This window comes from Cygnus olor, chromosome 1, assembly GCF_009769625.2.
Source record: "Cygnus olor isolate bCygOlo1 chromosome 1, bCygOlo1.pri.v2, whole genome shotgun sequence".
NCBI classification, from domain to species: domain Eukaryota; kingdom Metazoa; phylum Chordata; class Aves; order Anseriformes; family Anatidae; genus Cygnus; species Cygnus olor.
Window position 1 is genome coordinate 173,279,957 of NC_049169.1, and position 25,040 is coordinate 173,304,996.

General features: G+C 35.6%; 1 protein-coding gene across 1 annotated transcript in view; it reads left to right on the forward strand.

The window, feature by feature from the left end:
• Nucleotides 1–25,040, forward strand: part of DIAPH3 (diaphanous related formin 3) — a 238,784-nt gene that overhangs the window by 42,330 nt on the left and 171,414 nt on the right. Inside the window, 8 exon segments of the mRNA XM_040540797.1 lie at nt 6,881–6,991; nt 7,422–7,540; nt 7,690–7,806; nt 8,728–8,846; nt 8,986–9,050; nt 9,496–9,600; nt 11,968–12,297; nt 13,152–13,266. Of these exon segments, the coding sequence (XP_040396731.1) occupies nt 6,881–6,991; nt 7,422–7,540; nt 7,690–7,806; nt 8,728–8,846; nt 8,986–9,050; nt 9,496–9,600; nt 11,968–12,297; nt 13,152–13,266 (1,081 nt within the window).

Genomic DNA, 25,040 nt, shown 5'->3' on the forward strand with positions numbered 1-25,040 from the left:
ATCTTCAGAATTTTTAAAACATGTTGTTAAACAGCTTTAGTACTGCTTTAAAATGAAGAGCTATTAATCTGATATTTCTAAAGAAAAGACATGTATTTATTATTATTTTTTTATTTAAAAAAATGACAGGTTTTACTTATTATTTTTCTGGGGCATTTTTGTGGTTGAGATTTTCTTCCTCTTAAGCAAGTAGACTCATATGGTAGAGGCAAAATATCAGACTTATTCAAAACTTTATTGATTGGGAACAAGTGAGTTTGCAAGTAAGCCAACCCATCAAGCATGTGAGCTAGAGGTTTGAATTCTCACGTATCCAAGGGAAATCTGAAGTGCAATTTAGTTTCTCACACATCATTTCAGATGCCTTTGTATATTAAGCAAATGTGTACAGTACTTGCAGATACAACAAATTTCCTTCAAGAGGTTTCTTCTCAGGCTTCCTTCTCACTCTTCTGGACTGGAATTTGGAAGCCCAGTAGGATGCACTGAAGCAGCTATAATGGTATTAGCTGTACTATGTATTTATGTTTAAGTTGATGAAATGTGTCCCTAGTCCATACAGGCAATGGATCCTAGAACGCCCCAGTCACTCCATGGGTATCGTAAAGATCTGAACTGCTTATAAAATCCAGTAGGCAACTAATTAATAAGAATGGGAGTTTAGCAAAGCACACAGCTGCATGCGGGTATCTGTCTACATATAGGCATCTAAATATAAGCATCTGAAATTTGAGCTATATTCTGTTGGAAAACTCCTGACAATTCTGTTTCTTGAGTTTTTTCTTGTGCCTTATGCAGACACTAATTGTACCAGGTTTGCTGCATTTTTATTGACATACCTTTAAACATAGAGTAATATTAATATATTTTATTCCAACTGCAAACTTTAGAAAAAAGTTTTTGTTCTTGAATCTTCAATGGGTTATTGGTTAAAATTGCCAGTTATTAAACCACTTGGATGCTGTTCTTCAAGCATAAGAAGGATATTTTTATCTTGTTTTTGGTAGGTGCCCCCAAAATCTAATTTGCCCAACAGCTGTGTTACTAAAATGTTCACAAGTTTATTTTTTCCTCTTTTTGACAGTTTTAAAATATTTTTTTCCTTACTTGCATTGTTATTATTGATCTTCTTGTATTCTACACTGATATGAGCGAACAGATTTCAAGTTCTTATCATGTGTTATCACAATAATTTAAGTATTGCATACTAATCATAGGATCAGAGAACAGCCCAGGTTGGAAGGAACCTCCAAAGATCATTTGGTCCAACCTTTTGTGGAAATAGGAGCCTAAATGAGATTATCTAGCACCCTGTCCAGTCACTTCTTGAAAACATCCAGTGATGGAGACTACACCACATCCCTGGGGAGGCTTCCTGTGATTGACTAATCTCTCTAAAAAATTATTTTCTACATCAAAGTGAAACCTCACCCAGTGCAGCTTGTACCTGTTGTCCCTTGTCCTCTTTGTAGCTGCCATTAAATGGTAGTTTCATTTGAAACATGTTATAAACATTTGTGAAATAGTAATAGGCTCTTGCCATTGTTCTTCTCACTTTTTTTCTTCTTTTTAAAGTTTCGTGAAGCAAGTTACTCAAAGATAGATTTAAATGAGGCATTGCTTACTTGCTTCCTCTTGAATAACTGCTTCTCATTCTGCTTTTGCAGAATTCTGTTTGGAACTTTCACTGTTGATTTGTCTTTGTATTCCTGTGGGAATAGTTTGCTAACACAATCCACTAGGTCTTTGCCTTGTTTATTCCAGGAAAACTAACTTATGTTCTAGTTACGAACTGAAGTTGAATTCCCACTTGATCAAATTTGACTCAAATACTAGAACAGTGGTACTTTTTACTGATAGGTTTCTTGCTTTTCACTGTGGTATCTTGTCTGTTTTCCATTTGAAGAGCACGTGTGTACAAGTACCTTGTTCATTTGGGGAATTAAAAGAAAAAAAAATTAGCAGCAATTGCATCTGTAGACATTGTTTTGTCTAAATTGCATTGCTACATCAAAGATTAAACTAGTTTAGTCTGGATTTACACTGTAGTCTACTTTCTTGATTGCCTCTTCCTTGATAGTTTAAATCAAATTAGATAAAAGGTAATTCCTTGCTCACATGTCCATCCATTTTATTACATTTTTTCATGTTAGTATTGTAAGTATACTGTTTTAAACTGTTGATAACAATGTCAAAGGTTCCAATTCTGTTGTAATCAAACACCATAAAGTTTGTTTTATCGAAATATAAATGTAAATGTGCAGTATTGTACATTGTAACTGACTGTATGTTATCATGTACATGTTTGTAGAGTCTCAACCAGTAATACTGGTAATACAACCAGAGATACTGAATTACTAGTTTTGAATGGAAGAGCTAATTGAATCAAGAAGATAAAATTGAATGAATGACTCTTTTTTCCAGAGAGATAAAGCACTACAAAATCAGGGGCAGTTAAAAAAAAAAAAAAAAAAAAAAAAGGCTACTGAGGGAAAAATAGGAATACTGACAGTGGATGTGGATGGATTTGTAAAGGGGACCTGTACTAAAACAAATACAAAAAAAGTTTAAGAATAAACAATATAGCCCATACTTAGAGAATAAGAGAATATATTCTGTAAGGAATTGTTGCAGTACATTTCAACTGTTTACTCTCTGCCATTTGTAGCATCCAAGTTACAGACGAGTCTGGTCAGATCTTCCAAGTTGTTTTACTGCAATTTGTGCTGTGTGTGGGCATAAGGAACACAGATTCCATTAAAAGCCAGGGATTTATCATTAGTTTAAATAAAGTGTTAATGGACTAATCAAATTATTGTCTGATAAACATGTATCTGCTCTTATCCCATGCCTCTTCTCCTCTGTGCTGCACTTTGTTTAGGGTCATATATCTACCTGCTAGTTATAGAAATATATGCAACAGTAAACTGTGCGTATGAACTGTGTGCCACAAACTTGTACAAGGCTAAGTCAAATCTAAAACAAATGGGGTAGTAGTCATTCTGATACTAGCCTACTCCTATTGCAGCTAAATAAGCCAAAACAAAGATCCAGGCAGGCCATGAAAAGTCTCAGTAGAGCCTGACAAGTCTGGAGGCATGTATTCTTAGCTTAATACAAAGCTTGTAGCCTGTTACTAGTAAAAATATCTGGGCTACCAGGCTGCAACGCACGTTCTAAGCAAGATTTTAAAGGTCATGACAGACAAATATTGGGTATGAAGAGCTTATTCAGTTTCCAAAAAAGCTTGATTGTGCAAGAGAAGAGTCTTAATTTCTCCTGTATTGGGTACTATTAAGACAATTACTTGAAGATTTCAGAATAATAGTTCTGACAAGCACTACAAAGATGACAGGATCTACTGTGACAGTTTAAGCCCCAAACTGTTATCAATTTAGCCACTTTTCAAGTTGGTTGTTCAAAGAATAACTGGGGATTATTTCTTATTTATAATTTTAATGAAGCAGCCCCAAATCTGAAAGATCTTTCTCAAGGAAATGTATTTTGTTAAGAGAGAACGGTCAAAGTTGCAGTCCCGTTACTCGTCTTCCTATTTAACTGAGTTCTTTTAAAAATGACTGCTAGAAATGTAGTATATTTCTTTCTGAAAGAAAACAGACTGTTGGTATATTCCTCTTTAATATGTATATTTTTTTATTGCTACTCATTAGGTGATGGTCTAGATGAACTCTCTGAGAAGAATGTGGAGAAAGGGCATAGAAAGGGAGAACGTCTTTATTGCCTTGCAGTTTAATGCCTTATAAGTGTTTTTATTTTGTTATTACTTTGTTAACTTTTTATGTTACACATTTTGCTTTCATAAAATAGAGACAGACTTACAGCAAGGAAAAAAGTGGCAACGAAACATTACGTCATCAAATCTTAATACAGCTCAAATAATTTTTGAGCTCTAAAAGGTTTTTTTTTTTTAAAAAAAAAGAAACTTCAAACAAATATACCATTTTGTAGTATTATGGGATTTGGCTATTTAATAACTCTATCCTAAAATTTTCTATTTTTTTGACGTTTTACAAACTTTTTTTTTCTTATTTCAAGTCTACTCTTCGGCCAGTCAGAGTGTTTTTGTCTATTCCATGAGCTTTTCCAACATGTCTCATCAGTTTGTGAAAAAGGTCTTTGCTTTACAGAGCTGTTCTGCATTTTTTCACATTGTTCATTTATGTTGCATTTAGTCATGCTATTCAATAATTTTGTTCTTCTGTTCTATATATTATTCTTTCAATATATTTGCACAGTAGAAAAGTCAAGCTTACCAGGCTGTAGTTGTCCAGATTTTCCCCCAAAACATCCCTGTAAATATCTGCATTTTTTTTGTCATCTTCCTGGGTGTGTCAATGTACTTTTAAGTAAGAATTTATATGCAGTAGTGAGTACTGAAGTAACTTTATATTTGATTTTATTCCTAACTTTTGGGTGAATCCTCTTTCGTGTCTTTTAATTGTTGGCTTTGTTTATAAGTTCTTCTGCCAACCCCTGAACCTGTGAAAGATATCCTTTCTCTCTGTGTTCTACTGTGGGAACTCGTTTCACACACACAGAACATCGATGAAGTGTTGCTGAAGTTTGTTTTCTCTGGGTATTCCTTCATACTGTGATCTTTTACTGACCCTACAGATTATCTGGTTGACTTCCTTCTTTCTCTGTTTGTTGTAGATATTTTCTGAAGATTGTCCCTCAAACTGTCTTCTTTAGCCTGCTTAGATACAGCTTTATGTTCAATTGGCTGAAGTTTTGATTTTTTTTTTCCAGTTGATTTATTTTATTTAGATATTTTGTCTTGAATAATTACTGGCTAAGACTGGAGTAAGATACAGAAGTTTGCCTTAACATTTTTTATACGGTTGATTTTAAAAAATAATTGAATTTAGTGTGCTGTGTCCTACTGATGTCAATATGGTAAGAACAATAGTTTTTTATTATGTGAATCTAGATATTGGCGTGTACTGAGCTTCATAGAAGCTTCAAAGGAAGATAACTTAATTCTAAGTTGCTCATTCAAGTAAGGGGAAGGAGGAAAGCAGCTTGCTCCCTCCTCCTATTACTGTTTTAAAATTGTCAATGATACAAGGTACGTTATACGGTGTAGTAATATAAGAGTAGATGCTGTTATGGTACTTTTTCGCCAGGACAGAAGTTAGTATAGTGGTTCCAGCCACGCCGTGCCTCCTTGTCCTCATGCCTCTCTTGAGGTTGGAGAGATGGTCGTAAGTCCTGGTGCAGAGTTATTATACTAAGTAACTCCAAACAGTGCAATTTTCAGGACTGGGTGGAGAATGTCTGACACAATGTGCTAATGCTTGGTCCCCAGATACTCGATGGAGCTTACGCTCTGCTTGAATTGATGTTTTCAACAGGTTTGCAGCTCTCACCACTACTTACAGATTGTTTACACTCTTTACATCTCTGTTCTTATAACTAAGCTACTTCGTTCCCCTGCAGTGTTAACTAAAGTTAATCTACGTGTTCTAATGCTGCTTTCAAGTAGGCCTGTAATATACATGGACTGCCATGTACTCTCAAAACGGTTTATTTAAAGTGATATATACAACTACTTTCATACTTACATTCTTTGCAGTAGGATAAATGATGATCATGTCTGACATGATGTGTCAGTCTGTGTCATCATTTAATCTTGATGTGTTCTGAAGTATAAGTACTTTCCTCTTGGAAAGCTCATGAGTGAGTACCTTTGTATTACTTACAGTCTGTACCAAAGTAGCTTGGCCATGTAGTTCTTCTGGTATATGTACTATATGTAAATTACTTGGAATTGATGACCTTATATAAATTCATTACTTGGACTTATACTTACTTTGAAGGTGACTGATACAGTATATTCCCTATAGAGCCTTTTCCTTGACCACAAAATAATGCATTGTCCTTTTTAGATGACAAAAGGCTTTGCAACAGAGAAGGCATTTAACATGGGCTGTTTTACTTGTTTACATAGTATGTTAGGCCAAATATCCTAATTGACTTGTGTTTTTAAAAGCAGCTTAAATCTCTGGAAATGCATGAATAACAGATTTCAGGTGCATTCAAGCAAGATGTGCGATCAATAAAGAGGGTAAAAGGAAAACAACAACAACAAATTAAAAAAGGAAATAATGGCTGCTGTTATCCTAGCAGGTCCTTCTTTGTGATTAATTATAATAATAATTCACTGTTGTTCTAAATGACTGTGAATCTGGATAGTTAATTCCTGCTGCTTCCTGCTGTGGGTTCTCCAGATAAATCTTTGTTCTTGGGAGGAGAGACTACTTGCTAGTTGACCATGGACTTGTATAGGCATCAGCTGACTTAATGCTTGCTTTTGAGCTGAAGTACTGTTCCCATCAAGTGTTCTGTGAAACTCAGTACATTGTAAGAGGGAAGATTTTAAAAAGAGAAGGGAAAAAAAAAAGCATTCTGCTCTTTAGGTTCAGTTTAGTTTAAATCAGTGTTTTGCATTCTAATATGATTTCCACTGTATACACAGATTTTAGCTTTTACCAGTTCTGTTACGTCACTAAATATATATATATATGTTTACAGAAATGTATGTTTACATTGAATTATTTATGTATTGAGAATTATGCTTATCAAGGTGTTTGAGGTAAATGAACTTGCTGTTTGTATAAAACGGCAAAATTCAATGGAGTGAGAAAACACTCAATTTTTATGGAAATTTATGATTTGTGTTTGGTATCTATACCTCATGGCTGATATGAAATTTAAGTATCTTAATTATATGATTATAATGTATTGATAATCAGATGTGACATAATTAGATGTGTCTAATTAGGTAGTTTGTTATGTCTTGTTTTGACTGTGATGATTATTGAAAACTAAAAATTGTTTTATTTTTCCTTTGTTATAGGTAGCTTGCATGCAGCTCATCAATGCTCTTGTTACATCTCCTGATGATTTGGATTTTAGGCTTCACATCAGAAATGAATTTATGCGCAGTGGATTAAAAGAGATATTGCCAGTAAGTGCCTTGTAGTCCCTCTTTGTATTACTATTTAAATTACTGGACTATTTGAGCTTGAGGGGGAATCAGAGAACACGTTGTAATAAATTATTCTCAAAGGCATTTTATTAAGTTGGAGCATGAGCAGTTAGATATGAGAATCAGCCTTAAAATAAGAATGAAAAGGTGACGTGTGCTCTCTGAAGTTTATGCTGAATTCTTAACCTTTTAGAATTTTAATTTAGAACGTGCGACAGAATATAGTGAAGCCACTAGTTACGCCAGGTTGAAGCCATGATTACCTTTTGAATATTTGACTTAATTCTGTGATATTGTTATTTAAACTTTAAAATGATCTAGACTTGCAGTAATTATTAATAAAGGATATAGTTTATTTACTTAGGGTGACGCTAATTTTACTGGCTTTTCAATTGTTTCTTCCTTGCAGCAATTGAAATGTATAAAAAATGAAGCACTAGATATTCAGCTGAAGGTGTTCAATGAGCATAAGGAAGAAGACATGATTGAGTTCTCTCATCGTTTAGAAGATATTAGATCTGAACTAGAATATCCTTTTGATATTGTCAAGAGAAACATGAACAAAATAATGTCTGTAATGGACATTTTTCTGATACAGCTTTTGTTTAAAAAAAGTTATCAGTCAACATTTGAATGAAACGTTTCTTCCTTGCTGTTACTCTCCTTAACTCTTTTACTGAAGTAAATGATGTTTACAACATGGTGTGGAATACAGTTAAGGACACCAGTGCTGAAGGATATTTTCTTTCTATTCTCCAACATCTTTTGCTGATAAGAAATGACTATTTTATACGGTATGTTTAATGCTATATTAAATGTCAGTTATGGATTAGGTGGTTGTTTAATCATTAATGTGCTTTTACAATTTTAAAGATAAATACACTTTAGTATTTTTCTGTGCTGAATGCAGTTTGGAAGTATTCCTTTGTGAATTCATGTTCAAAAGTATCAGATTTGAATAAGAATGTCTTCTATATGCTCTTTTTCCCCTTCTGCTTAGGATACAATTTTATATGTAGAATACTACTTTCGTTGAGATCTGAAGCTTATGTACTGCAAGTGTAAGTGATCAGAACAGATCTCTTACTGCTACTGACATGATTTATAACCAATTGTAATTTTGTTGTGTATTTGGATCAAAGGACAAAAAGCACATTATGCACAGAAGTGTACTTTGTGCACACATCTCACCTTATTAAGTTAAGAGTGCTTGCCTGACTTGGGTACATCTGTGCTATACCTCTTCCACCTGAAAGGGTTTGAATTCACAGCTTGCATGTTCTGGTCAAGTGGCCCAGCTGTCGTACCATTTGGCATTTTAGAACAATGTGGTTTTTCATTCATTTTACTGCAACAGGGTTGCAGGCACCCACAGTCACAAAAGTCATGAAAGCAGAAGGAATAAAAGTGAAGGAAAGCCTTCTCTCTGTTGATAAGAAGCAGGAAGATGTCCCGTCTTTCTGTAGTTCAATAGGAAAAGAGATGCGGAGTTTATAATATAAGAATGCTTTATGTTTAGGTCTACTGGTAATTCAGGCTTTGTGTAACTGTTCTTGTAGAATAAAATACCAGACATATTTGTCCTTTGAGGTTTGCATCTATCCTATAGAAATAAGTCAGCCTAAATCTTTCAACCTCAACTGTGTTCATAGACAGGATTTAAGTATATGTTAAAAGAAAAAAAAAGTTGTAAAAGAATTTACCTCTGTCTCTAGCCCACAGTATTTCAAAATAATTGAAGAGTGCGTTTCCCAGATAGTGTTACATCGAAGTGGAACAGACCCAGATTTCACGTATCGTAAAAGATTAGATATAAATTTCAGCCACTTAGTAGGTAAGTACTGTGCATGGAAATGATTACAATATCATACTTTTTTCTGTATTTCAAAAAAAACAAATTAAAGTTGTATATGTGGTTAAGAGTCCTTGTTCCCTGTATATTTGCAAGTGTGTATTTGCTTATTTTTTTCCAGATATTTGTGTAGATAAAGCAAGATTAGAAGAATGCGAAGAGAGAGCTTCTGAACTTTCCAGAAAAGTATGTAATTTTTAAGTTATGTGGTCATCACGTGGACACAGGAAATTACTTAATAGCTTCATGAATAGTGTAATTGAAAGTGGCATAGCTTTTAACTTCAAATTACTATTATTACTTACGTTGAAGTGGGAATTGGCTATTTCTTGTGGACTGGGAAGTACAGAAAAGTTGTAAAATAGTTACCTTAACTTAGCCTTTCTACTATTTATTTTAAGATTTCACATATAAATCTCCCCAAAATCAACTGAAAGATTTATCTGAACAGTTAACAGTTTCTCAGAAAGCTGAAGTGTGAGAATAAGAATTTACTTGTTTGTGTCTGCAGACTCTGTATTACCATACTTTACCAATTTTTTTGTTAAGAAACCCAAAAGGAGAAGTGGGAATCCAAAGAAGCTATGTGGAACTGACTGGTATCAACATTTTTTTCTTTTTTTTTCCTTAGTTTGAAAAAGATTTTGTAGTTCATCAGGAGACCCAGGCCCTACTGCAAAAAAAAGAAGAAAGAATCAATGAACTTGAAGCAGAATTACAAGCTTTTAAATTGCAGGTATAGAACACTAGAAAAAGAACGCTATTATTGATTGTTAGTTTCTTTTATTTCTGTTTTATACAAAGAGTTGTAGTGTGACACTAATTAGCTGTATGAGATCCCAGTTGATCCTTTTTGTGCCTGAGCTCTGTTAATTAACTAGTTTCTTGTTTCATTTGGGTTTTGCTTTCAGTGTCATATATTTCCAAAGTAATTAACCACATAGGGTAATAAGTCATATGCTTTTAGACTAGCATTTATCACTGTGATCTTTATCCCTCAACAGGAAATTATTCATTGTGCAGTTGATTTGCTGAAGCCTTACCATGGGTATCCAGCAGTGAAAGAAACAACTTGTGGCTTGATGAGAACATTTTCTGATAGTTTTTCAAATTTCAAACATAAATAGATATTATAAAATGTGATGGAGAAGGAATAGTGCAGATTTTTGAGCAATACTTGAGTAAACTTGTAACTGCTTCAGCTCTAAAATTTGTGTAAGGAGACTTTGTGAGCAAGTGATTTTCCTGTGTCTTATTTTCAAGAATGAGGCACAGTCTAAAAATGGCTAAATACAGACAGCATTAAGAATGGCTCAGGTTGGAGGGGACCTTAAAGATCATCTAGTTAGAAGAGAAAACATGGATGTAGAAAGATGATGAAATATATATTTTGATCATAGAGCTTTTTTATGATTTTGAGCTTGTTTCATTTTTTTTTTAAGTGAGGAATATTAGTTCAGCTCTGCGTTGGTCTGCTCAAAAATGTTATTTTGGTTCAGGTTTCTGGTCAGAATTCACTGTTAATATTGAAGCCAGGCTTTAAAAAAAAGTAATTACACAATTTGTTGCTTTCTAAAAAAAATAATGAGCTGCGCATCATAAATTAATAAAGTAGTTTTATGTATATTTGTTGAAAACAAACATTGTTCCTTTTTTGTGAGTGAATTAGGTCTTATTTCCCATATTTTACTGTTTCTGTTGTTCACTGGATTAAATATAGCTTTTTTTTTTTACAGTGAGCATAATATATGCTTATGCTCATGAACTATTCTACTGTTAATTTTACTTGGAATACTTTACAAATAACAAGTAATCGATTACTTCTATTTAGTACTGTTACTCTTAAATTCATTTTAAGAGAAATCTTTGGTTTCCATGTGGCATCAACCTGTTACAACTATCTTTCTCCTGGTCTCATTCCTCATTTACTCCTTTTTAGTATTTAGAGCTTGTTCATATTTGTTTTCTTTCACTTTTTTTTAGAACCTAATTGTTTGGTGTTGGTGTAAATAATGCAGATTTTGAGCAATTGAAAGCAATAATACTGACCTGCATTTGTTTATTTATACTTATTGGTATTTAGCTATTTCTTTGTAAAACTGTATCAGTCCTTTGCTTAATGTATTGTCTTCTACTTTTGAAAACTAAAATGGACTATTCCAGTTCATAATTATCAATTTAAATAGTTGATTAGCATTATGACCAGTAGGTAAATATTTCTTATCTATTCTTTTTTTTTTGTTTTGTTGGTTAGCTATTTAATAGTGTTTAAAGGGCTGTGACAGAATTTCTTCAAATAGCAGAAAAAGTCCATCTCCATATAGTACAGATATCCTCACTATATTGAATATTGTCAGTGTGTTATCTTACAAATTTTTATTACAGTTGTCAAAACTGCTTCAATAAGCACTGTATAATATTGTCCTGTTGCTATTTTTCTGTCCACTTTGTTATAATAGGGTAATGTTTTTTATTTTCACAAATAGGATGGCTGCTAGTTTTATAGAATGGCTGCTAGCTTTATATATCTGCAGATGTAAGGCAGCCATAATTTTTGGAAGGATTTTTTTCATCATTACTTTCTGCCTTCAATCCTGCAGAATGAAAGTGTGCCCGTGTTGGAAAATGTTGTTTTTTTTTTTTTTCTTTTCAACAGGATTACCAATCTTAAGATCTTAAGTCATATTCCGGTATTAAATCCTAGGAATAGTTCTCTGTAGTCTGTCCGATAAGTAGGAATGTTAGAAACTAGGTTGTTATTTCTTAATTTGAATCGAACTGTGTTAGTCTCAATAAAATTTCATCAAGATACCTATTAAACACTTCTTAGATCGTGATCAATGAAATATGAGTGGGATATAGAATTTCAGTTTGAGATTTCTGGCATTCACCCACTGCTCTGGATGTCTATTTCAAATATTGAGGCTTCCAAATATGAAATTAAAAACATGTTGGCTTTATTATAATTCATATTTGTTTATCCTATGCACAGAAAATGTCACTGACTTTAACTTTGCTTGCTGGATTTAACCTATAAACAATGACTGTAATGACATTTAGTTTATAGAAATGTGAAACTGAATAAGAATATTTTCCTTATCAGTATGGCTCCTTGCCACCTGGTTGTCTATCATCAACACGTGGAGATGCATCTGTCGTTCCAGCGGATGCTACAGGACCACATCAGTTGCCGCCACCTCCTCCACCACTGCCTTCTAATGGGGCAATCCCACCACCGCCACCTCCCCCTCCTCCTCCACCATTTTTGAATGCCTTGGGAATTCCTCCAGCATTGGGTGCCCCACCACCACCACCTCTACCAGGCCTGCCTGGGGCACAGTGGTCTCCACCTTCATGTACTTTGCCATTTGGACTGAAGCCTAAAAAAGAGTTCAGACCTGAGGTTACCATGAAAAGACTCAACTGGTCCAAGGTAATACTGATTAATGGCAAATACCTGATCAAAAATCTCACAGCTTTGGATAAATACATTGTCAGAAATAAGACTGTATAGAACAAATGATAAATTAGTTAAAATTATGTAAAATATGAATGCTTTGTGCCTTTAGCTTTTACAGTTTCCTGAAAATTGTGTTTCATTGACTCATGACTCATCATTCAGGCAAATATCTGGAAAAGTCAATTCTGGTCTAGAGTACTAGAACCTTGATACCAGCATGCTTCCTGGATCCTTCTGTGCCTTGTCTTGTAGCAGACTGTTTACACTGGATCAGTCACTGCACAGTAGTTTCCAGTCAAGTGTCTTGCATCTATGTGCCCCTGGACTGTGGGAAGAAGCATTGCAGGTCTATCCATTTGTCCTCAGTGTAAATGTACTTACATAAATTTAACAGTTGAAAAGGACAGAGTCTATTTTTTTCTTCTCCCTTGTGACAGGATCAAGTATACCAGGATTATCAATACATTGAGTGTTGGAAACTGTAACTATTTAGACCAAAACAAAGGCCAAAATGAGATATTTAATATCTATTTGAATCAATTGTGTTCAGAGACTAATTAAGCCTTACCCAAGTTTTAAATCTAGACCAAAGATTGCTACATGTAGACCTTGGATAACAGAGTACGTTGTCAGTATTGCTTTATATTGTTTGTCCAAAAGCACTTAGCCTATGTGTTGTTATTTTGATTCAAAAACACTTTAACAATTCTGAAGTTGGATTGTATGTGAAAACTTCATGTGTTTTACAGAGCTCTTAAGTATTTCATTTGCTTTGGTCTCTCCGTGCTATCAGAATAATTGAATTAATTTTGGTTTACCTCTTGTAGATCAGGCCACAGGAAATGACAGAATCCTGTTTCTGGGTTAAGGCAGAAGAGGACAAGTACGAGAATGCTGACATGCTTTGCAAATTGGAACTTACATTTTGTTGTCAACAGAGGGGTAAGTAATTGATTGCTTTAGTTTCCAACTTTTAAAGATATCTTTTAGGTGGTTGTGGCTTAAATACTGTATCAAAAGATTTAGAATATAACATTAAAGTTACGTTTTTTTCAGTGGAGTGTGTGAAGAAAAAAGCATTTGAAAATCCCAGACTGCTTAAAGCAGTAATGTTGAACTATTTTACCTTAGGGGTGGCAAAAAATGTGTGACCCATAAGGAAAAACTTAACAAAAAAAAAAGGTGAGATATGTTTCCTGATAATACAGACATTTGAAAGTTTTTTAAATAAAATTTTGTCAGAATACCTTAATAAAATACTGTAACCCAATCTAGAATCCAGAAGGTGATCTATTTACCCTCAGGTTGCGTATGTTAACTGATGTTGGTTTGGTTCCTTGAAGGTCGAGAATCTTTTTAATGAAGTTTTTTACTTTTCCATAAAACTGTAGCAACATTCATCTCTCCTGACATTTTGCTTAGTTTCTTCAGCTTTTAACACCTTGTGGAAGAGCAAACTCTTTGAAAGTATTGCTGTCTTTAAACCTTTTCTCCCTTTCTGGAAGTAAGTTGTCTTACCGGTATAGTAGTTACATTATTTTATTCCATATATAAAATGCCATCTTGTTACTTCTTGACACTTTTTTTCCTTATCTTCCTTGAGTGGTGTTAGAGATTTAGTCCTTTGGGGCAGCCAAAGGAGCACAATAATTAATTCCTTCTCAAATTTTCAAATTGAAACACAATATTATATTTTTAGTTTGTTTCAGATTTTTCATTGTGATTTTTTTTATTTAATTTAATGCATGGTATTCTCAAGAAAACTACAGTTTTTTGTTTGCTTGTTTTTGTTTTTTTTCCTCTCTGTAACCAAGAACTTTTTACTTTTTTCTGTTTTTGTCAGATCAGGTTTTGTATGCTTAAGTTGCTGTAGCAGTATTTCTAATGAGTTGAGAGTTACAGTTATTAATGTTGATATTAATAATATTAAAAATGTTGTGCAAAGATAAAAAGGCAAGAAAATCTCACTGACTAGTCATTTTTTCTTGAATCTATTAGAATAAGTCTAAAGATAATTGTGGTGCCTTTATAATTTTAGGAGAATTCCCAAGAATGTTCCCTGAATTAATAGGTTGGAAGGTTTAAAAGCCACTGGAGGAAATGCTGTTTCCTATGTGTAATTAAACAGTAAAATCTGGGAGACTAGATGATGTTGAGGCCAAACATTAATGGCTCAGAGGAGGATTGTGAATCTCCCGACAGCAAGAACATTGGAGTTAACAAGATTAACATCCCTTCAAAGTTGAACTGAATGGACTGGATACATTGTTTTGACAAAACCTAATAGAAGAGAATTACTGGATCTACAGATGAAAAATCAGTGATGTATTGTTAAATCAAATGGTGTAATGGTGGTAGTGGATAAAAAAGCTTGCAGGGATAAATTTAAATTTTTTAGAGGTGGAGCTTACTGCTTATCTGTATCATGTGGATGGTATGTGTGCTGTCTTATTTTTTCAAAGGAAGAGGAGACACTAAAGATTATATTTAGAATATTAAGTAGGCATCTAAAGGGCAACAAGGAACTAAATTTCATCGTTGTTTTAGTGAGTGGTTTACCAAAATTTGCATGAATATTTAAACATATAAAGAGGCAGCACTGGGGATCTCAGTGTCTCTTAATACTAGCATAAATCTTGGTGTAGAGGACAGTGCAGTAACTACTTTTAACTCATGGCTGTGGAGAAAACGGATGTTTCTTTGCAGCTCATGCTTTATTTTTTTATGATAACACTTGTCAAGGGTATTAGAGACCTGCATTTTCCGTACACCTCTCAGCCTTAAAAGAGTTTTTTAACCATGCTTTCTAATGTAGAATAATCAAGCTATTCACTAGACTAAATTTGGGAACAGTCCTTGACTATTTCCAAAGCTTTATCTCTGAAACCAGAAAGACAAGAGAAGCTGAAAATAATTCTGTAACCAAGTGTAAAGAATGAGCTGGTTTCTACTCTGTTGAAGGGTCTGCTTATGCACTCTTTTCACTGAAGTTGTTGTGGAAGGAGGGGACCAGGATGTTCAATGATGCTTTAAGTAAATTTTCTTCTGATTTGAATACTTCAGTCTGATCTTACTTAATGTTCAGTTATGGCATTTTACCAGCTGATGTGCCAGAAGTATTTCAGTGTTGATCAAGAAGAGGAAGTCTTATGTGTAAAATTATGTATAAAATCCACTGAGGAATTTCTGCTACAAAAAGGAATACGGAATAATGTTGAAAAGATTTGAAGCTTTAGCAGATGTTTGTATAAAAGTTAGAAATGATGCTGATTCTAAATGGGTATTGAAGCAATTGAAATAACTGAAGATATTATGGAGACATTAAAGAAACATTACTGTGAGTAGAAAAAAAATGAAAGAGCGTCAAGCTTCAAACTGTTGGAAAATCACTTTTGTTGAGGATGTTAGGAGGGTCAAAGACATTCTCAAATCATGGAATTATTTGGTTTGGAAGGGACGTGTGGAGGGCATCTGGTTCAACCACCTTCTTAAAGCATAGTCAGCCTGAGGCTTTTCCATCTGAATTTTGGATATCCCTAAAAAATGGAGATGTATGGCTGTAGGGTTGGCAACCTTTTCCAATGTTTATTACCATTGTGGTAATTTTTTTCCCATAACATCTTGTCACAATATTTCTTGTTGCAACTTTTGTCTGTTGCTTCTTGTTCATTGTACACCTTCAAGAAGTATCTGGTTCCCTCTTGCTGTAACCTCCTGTTAGATAGTTTGAGACAGCAGTAAGAATTCCCTCACCCTTTGTCTTTTCTTAAGACTGACAATCACAGCTCTTGGCCTTTCCTTCTGCATTGTATGTTTCAGCCCTCTAATCATCTTGGTGGTCTTCTGTTGTACCTGTTCCAATATATCTACATTTCTCTTGAAGTGAAGAGCAAGTGAAGAGCCCCAAACTGACCAAACGCTGCAGATACTTCTCTTTGGAAGTGAAGGGGAAGTAGAGGGAAATAATCACTTTTGACTTTACATATTTAAATTGGAACAATGAGAAGTACCAAGGCAAGAGTTGCTGATTGTATTCCTGTAGCAACTTACTGAAAACAAAGTGTAATTTAATTGTTGAAAAGCTCTTTTTCTGGGCTCAGAATAACTCTATAATCTTAAAGAACTGTAAGATTGTATACATGAAAGAAGTAGGCAAGGGCAGAGTGGCAAACGTACTCCTTTGTCCTGTAAAGCCACATAGATTAACTGCTACACAGGGAATGTGGGAGGAGAATATTTGTTCAGAATCTGGAAATACTGATCAGTGTGTGGATGGAATATTTTCAGCATGAATACTTGAGAAAAGATTAAGTTATGACTAAAAAGTGTACATATGTTTAAGATATTTGCAAGAAAACATGAAAGCTCATTCTGAGATGTTACAAGAAACTATTAAAAAAAAAAAAAGGTCCTGGAACCCTCAAATCACTAGCTTTGTGTCAGCAGCTAAAAGAAAAGGGAGTGAAATTACTGCCTTATAAACATCAGTGTGGAAAATAAGGAACGGTCCCAGGCTCTCTCCCTGACCGTAAAAAAGCAAGCAAACCCAAAACAACAATGGCAAAAAATGGATAATGGAAAAAAAAAAAAAATCTGAAAATAAGTTGAATGTGAATGCTTTGCATGGATCTTCTTTGGTTCCCTCATAATTTTTCATTTTAAAGGCAAAAAGGACTATGAGGTATTAAGGATAGTTTGATATTTGAAAAAGAAAAACCATAAGAAATATCAAATATTTATGATTTATACTATAGTTGCAGATCAATGAAGAAAATGTGTGAAGAGTCTTTCTGGCAACAATGGTATTAAAGAAATCACTTACTATAATTCATTAAATCAAATAAGTATGACTTGAAGCTGACTGATATGTGAAATACTGAGCAGTGGAGCAACAGTAAACCTTACATGTGTTTTTGTATTATCTGAAGCCTAAAACGTAAGATGAATGAACAAAAATGCTTGATATTGAATGACAACCCCTTTATGATAGATGTGGTGGAAGCCTGACGGAATGAGAGTAATCAATGGTGTAGGACATTGAAATGCTGCCAGCTTTGCCAGAATGTTTAGATGTACAGGTAGGAGAGTGGCACTTAGCATGAAAAATAGTATGAAGTGTAGCAGCCTGAAAAATCTTGTGGGGGGAAAAACCCACTGTAGAAACCTTGCGAATGGAAATTCCTTCTAATAATAAAATATTGCACTGTATTAATTGCCCTCTGATCAGATGATATTTGTGATGAGAATATGCTGATATTAGAGAAACTGCAGATTTTGTGGCAGTAAAGTGGGAGATTTAACTACCTACATATGGACTTGCATCAATTACTTGTTAGGATGTTATGAGAAGATAAAAGATTTGGATATGACAAATGACTGTTTACAGTATTCTGTAACCAAAGGGAATCGGAGCTAATCTGGGAGTGGTCCTGGGTTGTGCACGGGATTTAGGAGTAGGAGCAGAAGGGAGAATAATCATAATCTCAATGGACCGGGAGAGAACAACCCAAGTAAATCTAGCATACAGGTTATTCAACTTCAGGACAGAGAACTGAATGACAAACGGTACAGCAAACAAGATACTCATGCCTACAAGTAGTCCAAAAGCTGTTCTGAAAATGCCATCTTACAGAGTCGAGTAAACACTGTACTGTAATTCAGAAAAAGTCCAACAAAAGCTGTGAGGGGAAAACAAAAAAGTGTGTGATTCAGTTGGGAAGTTAAAGACAGTATCACAGGGAAAAGGACAGTATTTAAAATGTGGAAGGCTTGCCCAAATGAATGTAACAGGAAAACACATTAAATATAGCAAGATAAACAGGACATTATTCATACTTTTTTAGAATTCTGAATTTCTTTCACAGGATGCTTCAGCCAATATTGAAAGGTGTATTTAAAGATTTGAAAACAGAAGGTTAGCTAGGAAATTGGTGGGACAACTTGGTGACAAGTTTGAAAGTTCAGCAGGTTCAAGGAACATTAGACAAATTCGGGGACAATAGGTCCAAAAGAAATAGGAAAGGATGTAACATTCCTAGGCCACTGTTTGTAGGAAGAGGAACTTCCTCTTTCGGGAAGTCAGGAGAATAGTGTAGTAGTGATAAGGCTGGCACAGTGTCCTTTACTGCAGCGGCAGTACTGGGCTAGAGAGATCACTGGTCAGACCCAGTAGGGCATTTCTTAGGTTCTTAATCATGTGTATAAGTGTGCCTGTTGTTTACTTGGAGTACCTTCAAACTACTATGTTTAAGACTCACAATGCTAAAATAATATACGTGCAAATGCATGGTCTGGTCACTTACAGAAAGGAGAAAAGTAATGAAATGCTAGTAAGAAATACACTCAGTTTGTGGGGCTACTTTGAAGGCATTAGTGTGAGAATATACAGCAAAAAGTTGGTGGATGTCTATGAATAAGTGTAATTAATGCAGTGAGACAGTAGTACATAGGCTTTGCTCAGGATAACTGAAGACAGAATCAGCTATGTGTTGCTTAAAGTCTTCTTTCTGGTGTTGGAAGTGGTTTGCTAAAGGTGATTATAAGATTTTTGAGGTGTGTGGAGTTGTGGGTTAACCCGGCCAGCAGCTAAGCACTACACAGCCGTTTGCTCACCCTCCCCCCTCCCTCTCTGGGATGGGGGAGAAACGGGAAAGTGAAGCCCGTGAGTTGAGATAAAGACAGTTTATTAAGACAGGAAAATAATAATAATTATTATTATAATATTGATAATAGTACTACTACTAATAATGTGTATGAAACAAGTGATGCACAATTGCAATTGCTCACCACCCACTGACCGACGCCCAGTCTATCCCCGAGCAGCCGGCCCCCCCACCCCGGCTAGCCACCCCTATATATTGTTCAGCATGATGTCAGATGGTATGGAATACCCCTTTGGCCGGTTTGGGTCAGCTGTCCTGGGTCTGTCCCCTCCCAGCTCCTGCTGCATCCCCAGCCTGCCCGCTGGCAGGACAGAGCGAGAAGCTGAAAAGTCCTTGGCTTGGTGTAAGCACTGCTCTGCAACAATTAAATCATCGGCATGTTATCAGCGCTCTTCTCATCCTAGTCCAAAGCATAGCACCCTACCAGCTACTAGGAGGAAAATTAACTCTGTCCTAACTGCAACCAGGACAGGAGTGTACAGGAAAGCAGCCTCTAGCCAAAAAGAAATCTTTGGAAGTATTAAAAAAAAGAAAAACAAACAAACAAACAAAAAAAACAAAACAACAACAACAAAAAACCTGACAATTCATTTCATGTATGCAAAATGTAAAAAAGGTAGTAGTTTTGTGAAATTGATACTTCATAATTAGTGTGCTGGGTTTATGAATATCCTATTAATAAGCTGATTTGACTTCATCCAACAAGAGTAATTTTTTACATAATGGTTATATTTAATGTGTTAAAGTCCAAATGAGGATTTGAAATTGCAGATCAAACATTACAAGAAACCACTCTTAAATACTTAATTATTTTTAATAATATGGAGATAACTGCAGTTAATGGGAGATGGCAGGGAAAATTAGAAATTTATTCTCCTTTTTTTCCTAGATATCAAAGGGAACTGATCTAGTAAACTCTAGAGAGAAAGACTACATAATCTTTGTACTGTTTTTTTTTATTGACTGGGACAGATTTTCATCCTAACCTTATTGGAGATGGCAGTGCCTGATCCCATCACACCAGAGCTCATGCCAGACTTGATTATTCAAAAATAAAGCACTTCTCTGGGAGTGCTATCTCTGTTGGCACTTATATTGACCTTTTCGAGACAGTTCTCTCTGATTTTTTTTTCTTCCTATATATCTGCCAGTTTTCTTTGAAATATGCCAGTAAGCATACAGCGTTTTCTTCCATTAGTTATTGGAGTTGAGTTTAGGAATATTTGTATAATTTCAAGATACATATTAGAGCTTTTGTATGAAGACTTTTCATTGTATACTGACACATTTAATATTGAAATTTTCATCTAGAATATATTTGGGTGATGATTTTGCATCTGCATATATTCAAATAAACTTCTCAGTCATTGTGTTAATAAATGGCTTTTAAAAATGAAAAACTTAAGCCTGTTCAAGAAAATTTTTGTGTAGGCTAATGTAATTGATAGAGTACTGAAAAGACTTCATTTCAAGAATTTCAGGACAAAGTGGTGAAGATCTTATTTCCTTAGACCAGCTTTAATTTTCGAGGTGTTCTTGTGACTTAGTGCCAACTGTGTTTGCATACACCACATAAGAAAAACCTGCAAGGACTATGCTGCTGTGGTGTCACCCAAGTCTCAAGCATTTGAAACCACAGAAGAGAGTAAGTGCTAAGCAAGAAGGTCAAATCAGCAATATAAATGAGATCAGTGCTGTATTTGATATGCTATGGCCCATTCAGCAGGAGCAATAGAACCTGAGGGATTAGGAGAAATCCACTCTTGTCATATTTTCCTTCTCTGGAAGGTAAAAGTTTTACACAGAAATTGCTCCAAACAGTGCTACTTGTAGGATCTCATTGTTAAAAACCTGTAAGACTGCCAAAAATACTGTCTAATAACTTCTGCTAATAATTATGAACTGTGTACAGGGAGAAGTAAAGCCTACTGTGTTTTGGTTTGGCTCCCTTGTAGTATCACCCCAGCTATATTTTAAACCAAAATTATTTTAAAATATTTTTATAGATCGAAACTTGTTTCCTTTTTCATTATTTTTGAAGAATGCAGGAGTAAGCTATAGCCGTTTACAAGGGTTATCAAGTAATGACTTGTAGAAAGGACTGAAATGTCAATGGTATCTTGCAATTCACTATTGCATTGGTAGTAAATATATTAGTTGTTTCTGTTCTTAACAGGTAGGATGATCTGTGCTCATATCTTGTTTAGATATCTGTATCAAATATATTGGTTATGTACAGGTTGATACATGAGAATAAGTGAATGAATATACTTGTATGGTGGCTTGACCTTGGCTGGCTGCTAGATGATTACTAAGACCCACTCTCATAAAATGAGCATTTCCCAAAGCTCAGCTTCATTTTTACATTTCCAACTACTCTGCCCACTCCCTCAAGAGCAGCAGCAGGAGGGATGGGCAAGCTGGGAGGATAAGGGTCAGTTCATAACAGCTTCTCTCTGCCACTTCTTCCTCATCACACTTTTCCTGTGCTCCAGTGTGGGTCCTTCCGACAGGCTGTTGTCATTTAGGATAAACCTGTTTCAGCATGGGTCTTCCACTGGCCACAGTTCCTCTTAGAACGTGGGCTGTCCAGGGACTCCAGCTTCCTTCGGGGCATATTTGCCACCCAGAAAACCAACTGTATCCTGGGCTGCATCAAAATCAGTGTGGCCAGCAGGTCGAGGGAGGTGATTGTCCTCCTCTACTCTGCTCTCATGGGACCACACCTGGAGTACTGCATTCAGCTCTGGGCTCCCAGCACAAGAAGGACATGGACCTATTAGAACAAGTCCAGGGGAGGGCCATAAGGATGATCAAGAGGCTGGAGTAACCTCTCCTGTAAAGAAGGCTGAGGGAGTTGGTGATGCTCAACCTGGAGAAGAGAAGGCTCCGGGGACACCTTATAGCAGCCTTCCAGTACCTAAAGGGGCTTACAAGAAAGCTGGGGAGGGACTCTTTGTGTAGTGATAGGACAAGGCATAATAGCTTTAGACTAAAAGACGGTAGTCTTAGAAGTTAGGAAGAAAGTCTTTACTCAGCTGGTGGTGAGGCACTGGAACAGGTTGCCCAGAGAAGCTGTGGATGCCCCATCCTGGAAGCATTCAAGGCTAGGTTGGTTGGGACTTTGAGAACCTGGTCTAGTGAGAGGTGTCCCTGCCCAAGGCAGAGGGGTTGGAACTGGATGATCTTTCAGGTTCTTTCCAACCCAAACTGTTTGATGATTCTACAATATGCACTTGCTATGATGGGTGGACCTCCATGGTCCCCACAGTGTGGGCATGTGCTGTGATATAGACCTCCATCTGCTGCAGGAAACACCTGTTCAAATGTATCTTTTTCTGTTGAATGTAGGGGAATCTGTGCTCCAGCACCTGAAGGACCTTCTCTCCCTCCTCTGACCTTGTTGTCTTCAGGACTGTTTCTTGCACTTTTTCTCTGTCCTCACACTGATGTGCACTGTTTTGTCTTTTCTTAAATATGTTTTCCACAGATGCTACTAGCTTTGCTCACAGGCTTATATATGCCCTGTGGCGGGTCTGTGTTGGAGGTGTCTGGAACCAGCTGTGTCCAGCATGGGGCAGCCCCATGTCTCCTCACGAAGAAGCCTCCACTTCCAACACCTCAATACAATTTCACACAGAAATCTATACACTGGTTCTTTGGTGAGGAGGAAGACACTTTTACATTTTTGGTGACACCAGAAGGAATTTATTAACTCATCAAGTATAAGAGATAACAGTTGGTCTAGTAAGGTGATAGCTGTATCTTTAGTGAGATGAAAAAACACTAATTGTGATGCAGCCTTTTTTTTTGTGTGTCTGTGTGTCATGAATAAGGACAGACCAAATTATTTTTTGAAAAAAGAAAAGGAAAAAAAAAGTTAAAGCTATTTCAATATCCTAAAAGACCCCAGAAAGACATCGTTTGACATTTTACAGCTGTGTTGCAGGGTTCTCTTCCGTAGTACAACCTTAGATGGAAGGCATACAGCAAGGCAGACTTTATAGACTTGCCCTTTATCAATATTTAAAAAGCCCTCTGATGAAAGGGAAAGGGAGAGCTTTGTTTTAATTGCAGTGTAGATAAGTGTGATCTTTCTTACCAACACTTGCACCACCTTAGATGAATCGTATAAATACTTCGTGTTTTTTTTCTTTTTACCACAATTTGATTAAAGGAAAGCATAATTCCAAGGTAACTGTGAAGAATATTTTTACCCCTGGTAGTCTAGTGAGTCTATAAATGGGGGTGCTTGTCACTCAGTGTATCCAGAGGGAGAAAGTCTGCATCTACAGAAGCAGCAGATGCAGACTTAGTATCATGGGGTAAGCAAAAAGGGGCTTTGAAATGCAATATGTTAAGAAGGATTTGAAAGAATTTGCTATGATCTTTCTCTGATGTGCAGACAGAACATTTTCCTCCTTTGAGTTCTTGAGAGGGGCCTCAATGATGGACAGATGAACTCATGGTATACAGCAAAGATTTTCATACCTAAAGTATAAATAGGCAAGTGTTGATAAAGTTTTGCCTGTGTGTCAGAGAAAACTGGAAACAATTTTTAACACACTTTTTTTTTTCCTAATGATAGTGTAATGTCAAAAGTATAACCTTTATTTTGCAGTTATTTGAGAGGGTGGGGGTGGTAATAGCTACATTTTTTTCTACTGTCCCACCATGGATAGGAGAAAAATTCAGTTGCCTGACTCTTAAATATTAAGGGAGATCCACTTAAAGAAGTGGGATGTGAATAACTCCTACAACATGACTTTCATATCCAGATAACCCCCCCAAATACTTGGCAAACAAAAAGGAAAAACCTGAAGAGGACGTTAAAATATGATCCTTTAAAATTCTTGTTTTGTGTTTGTAGTTTACCTAATGGTTGGAGGAATCCAAAAATAGCACTTATTTTGCAGTTTGATTCTTCTTGAAGCTATGATTGTGATACTTTTCCTTTTATTTTCTTCCTTTGATAATTTCTTAGGATGAATTCTGCTGTAAGTTAATTATTAATTATATAATGTCTGTGTCGTCAGTACACTAATTTGAGCACATAAGAATAATCAGTAAGAGTCTGTACTTTCTTTTGGTAGGAGTAAGAGGCAGTCTGTCAGGAGATGTTATTTATAAATAACATTAGAAAAAGTTCTGTTGCTAGCACAGGTGCTTTGACTTGTATTTGCAGTTAAGAAATATTTTGTTTGATATTGCTGAAGAGTTTGTTACAGCACTTGTAAGAAACCACCTAAGCAAAGTATCCATTCTACCCTAATTTTAATTCAACTTTATTGTAACTTTATTTTTTTTTTCCTTCATGGGAGAGTTGCAGTATGTATCACTATTAGATGATCTGCTCTTACCTTCTACATACAAACTATTTATTTCCTGTCAGCTTCAAACAAATTGAGTGCTTTCCTTTCTCCTCAGTGAAGTGTCTTGAAGGCGTTGCTCCTGTAGTTCACCTTTACCTTTTTCTTTCAAAGAAGCGATTTTTTTTTTCCATAGTTGATTTCTACTCAGAATGCAGTATTGGTCTGCAGTCAACTCATGTTTGATGACAATGTGTCAGTGCAGTCAGGCTAACAAAAGCACTCCACTCCCATTTTTCTGCAACACTGTGGTATGGAAAACCTTGGAGGGCTTTCATGTTTTAGAAGCAGCAAGAGTGATCCTTTATTGATTTCTAGTAGAGAACATTTTTATGATATGGATAAATAAAATTTCAGAGGAGATAGATATTATTTTTATATATACAGAGCGGGGGGGGAAAAAAATCTCACAAAAACTACTTAGTATCATAAGTCCAAGCCATAAATACCAATGGAATGGAAAAACAAGTATGGAAAGTAAAAAGCAAGTTTAAAAATTCTGTCTTAAATTTCTGCCATTGTTCAGTCTGATCAGCTTTGTTCGTTTAATGGGCAATACTCATTTAGCTATTTCCCCTGCAACTTGTACTTTTGTCTCCTTACCTGCAAAGATCTTGCAGGAATTAATTTTCTGGTCTTTGTACCACATACAACGTATAAAACTCTACACACCTACTACAACTTT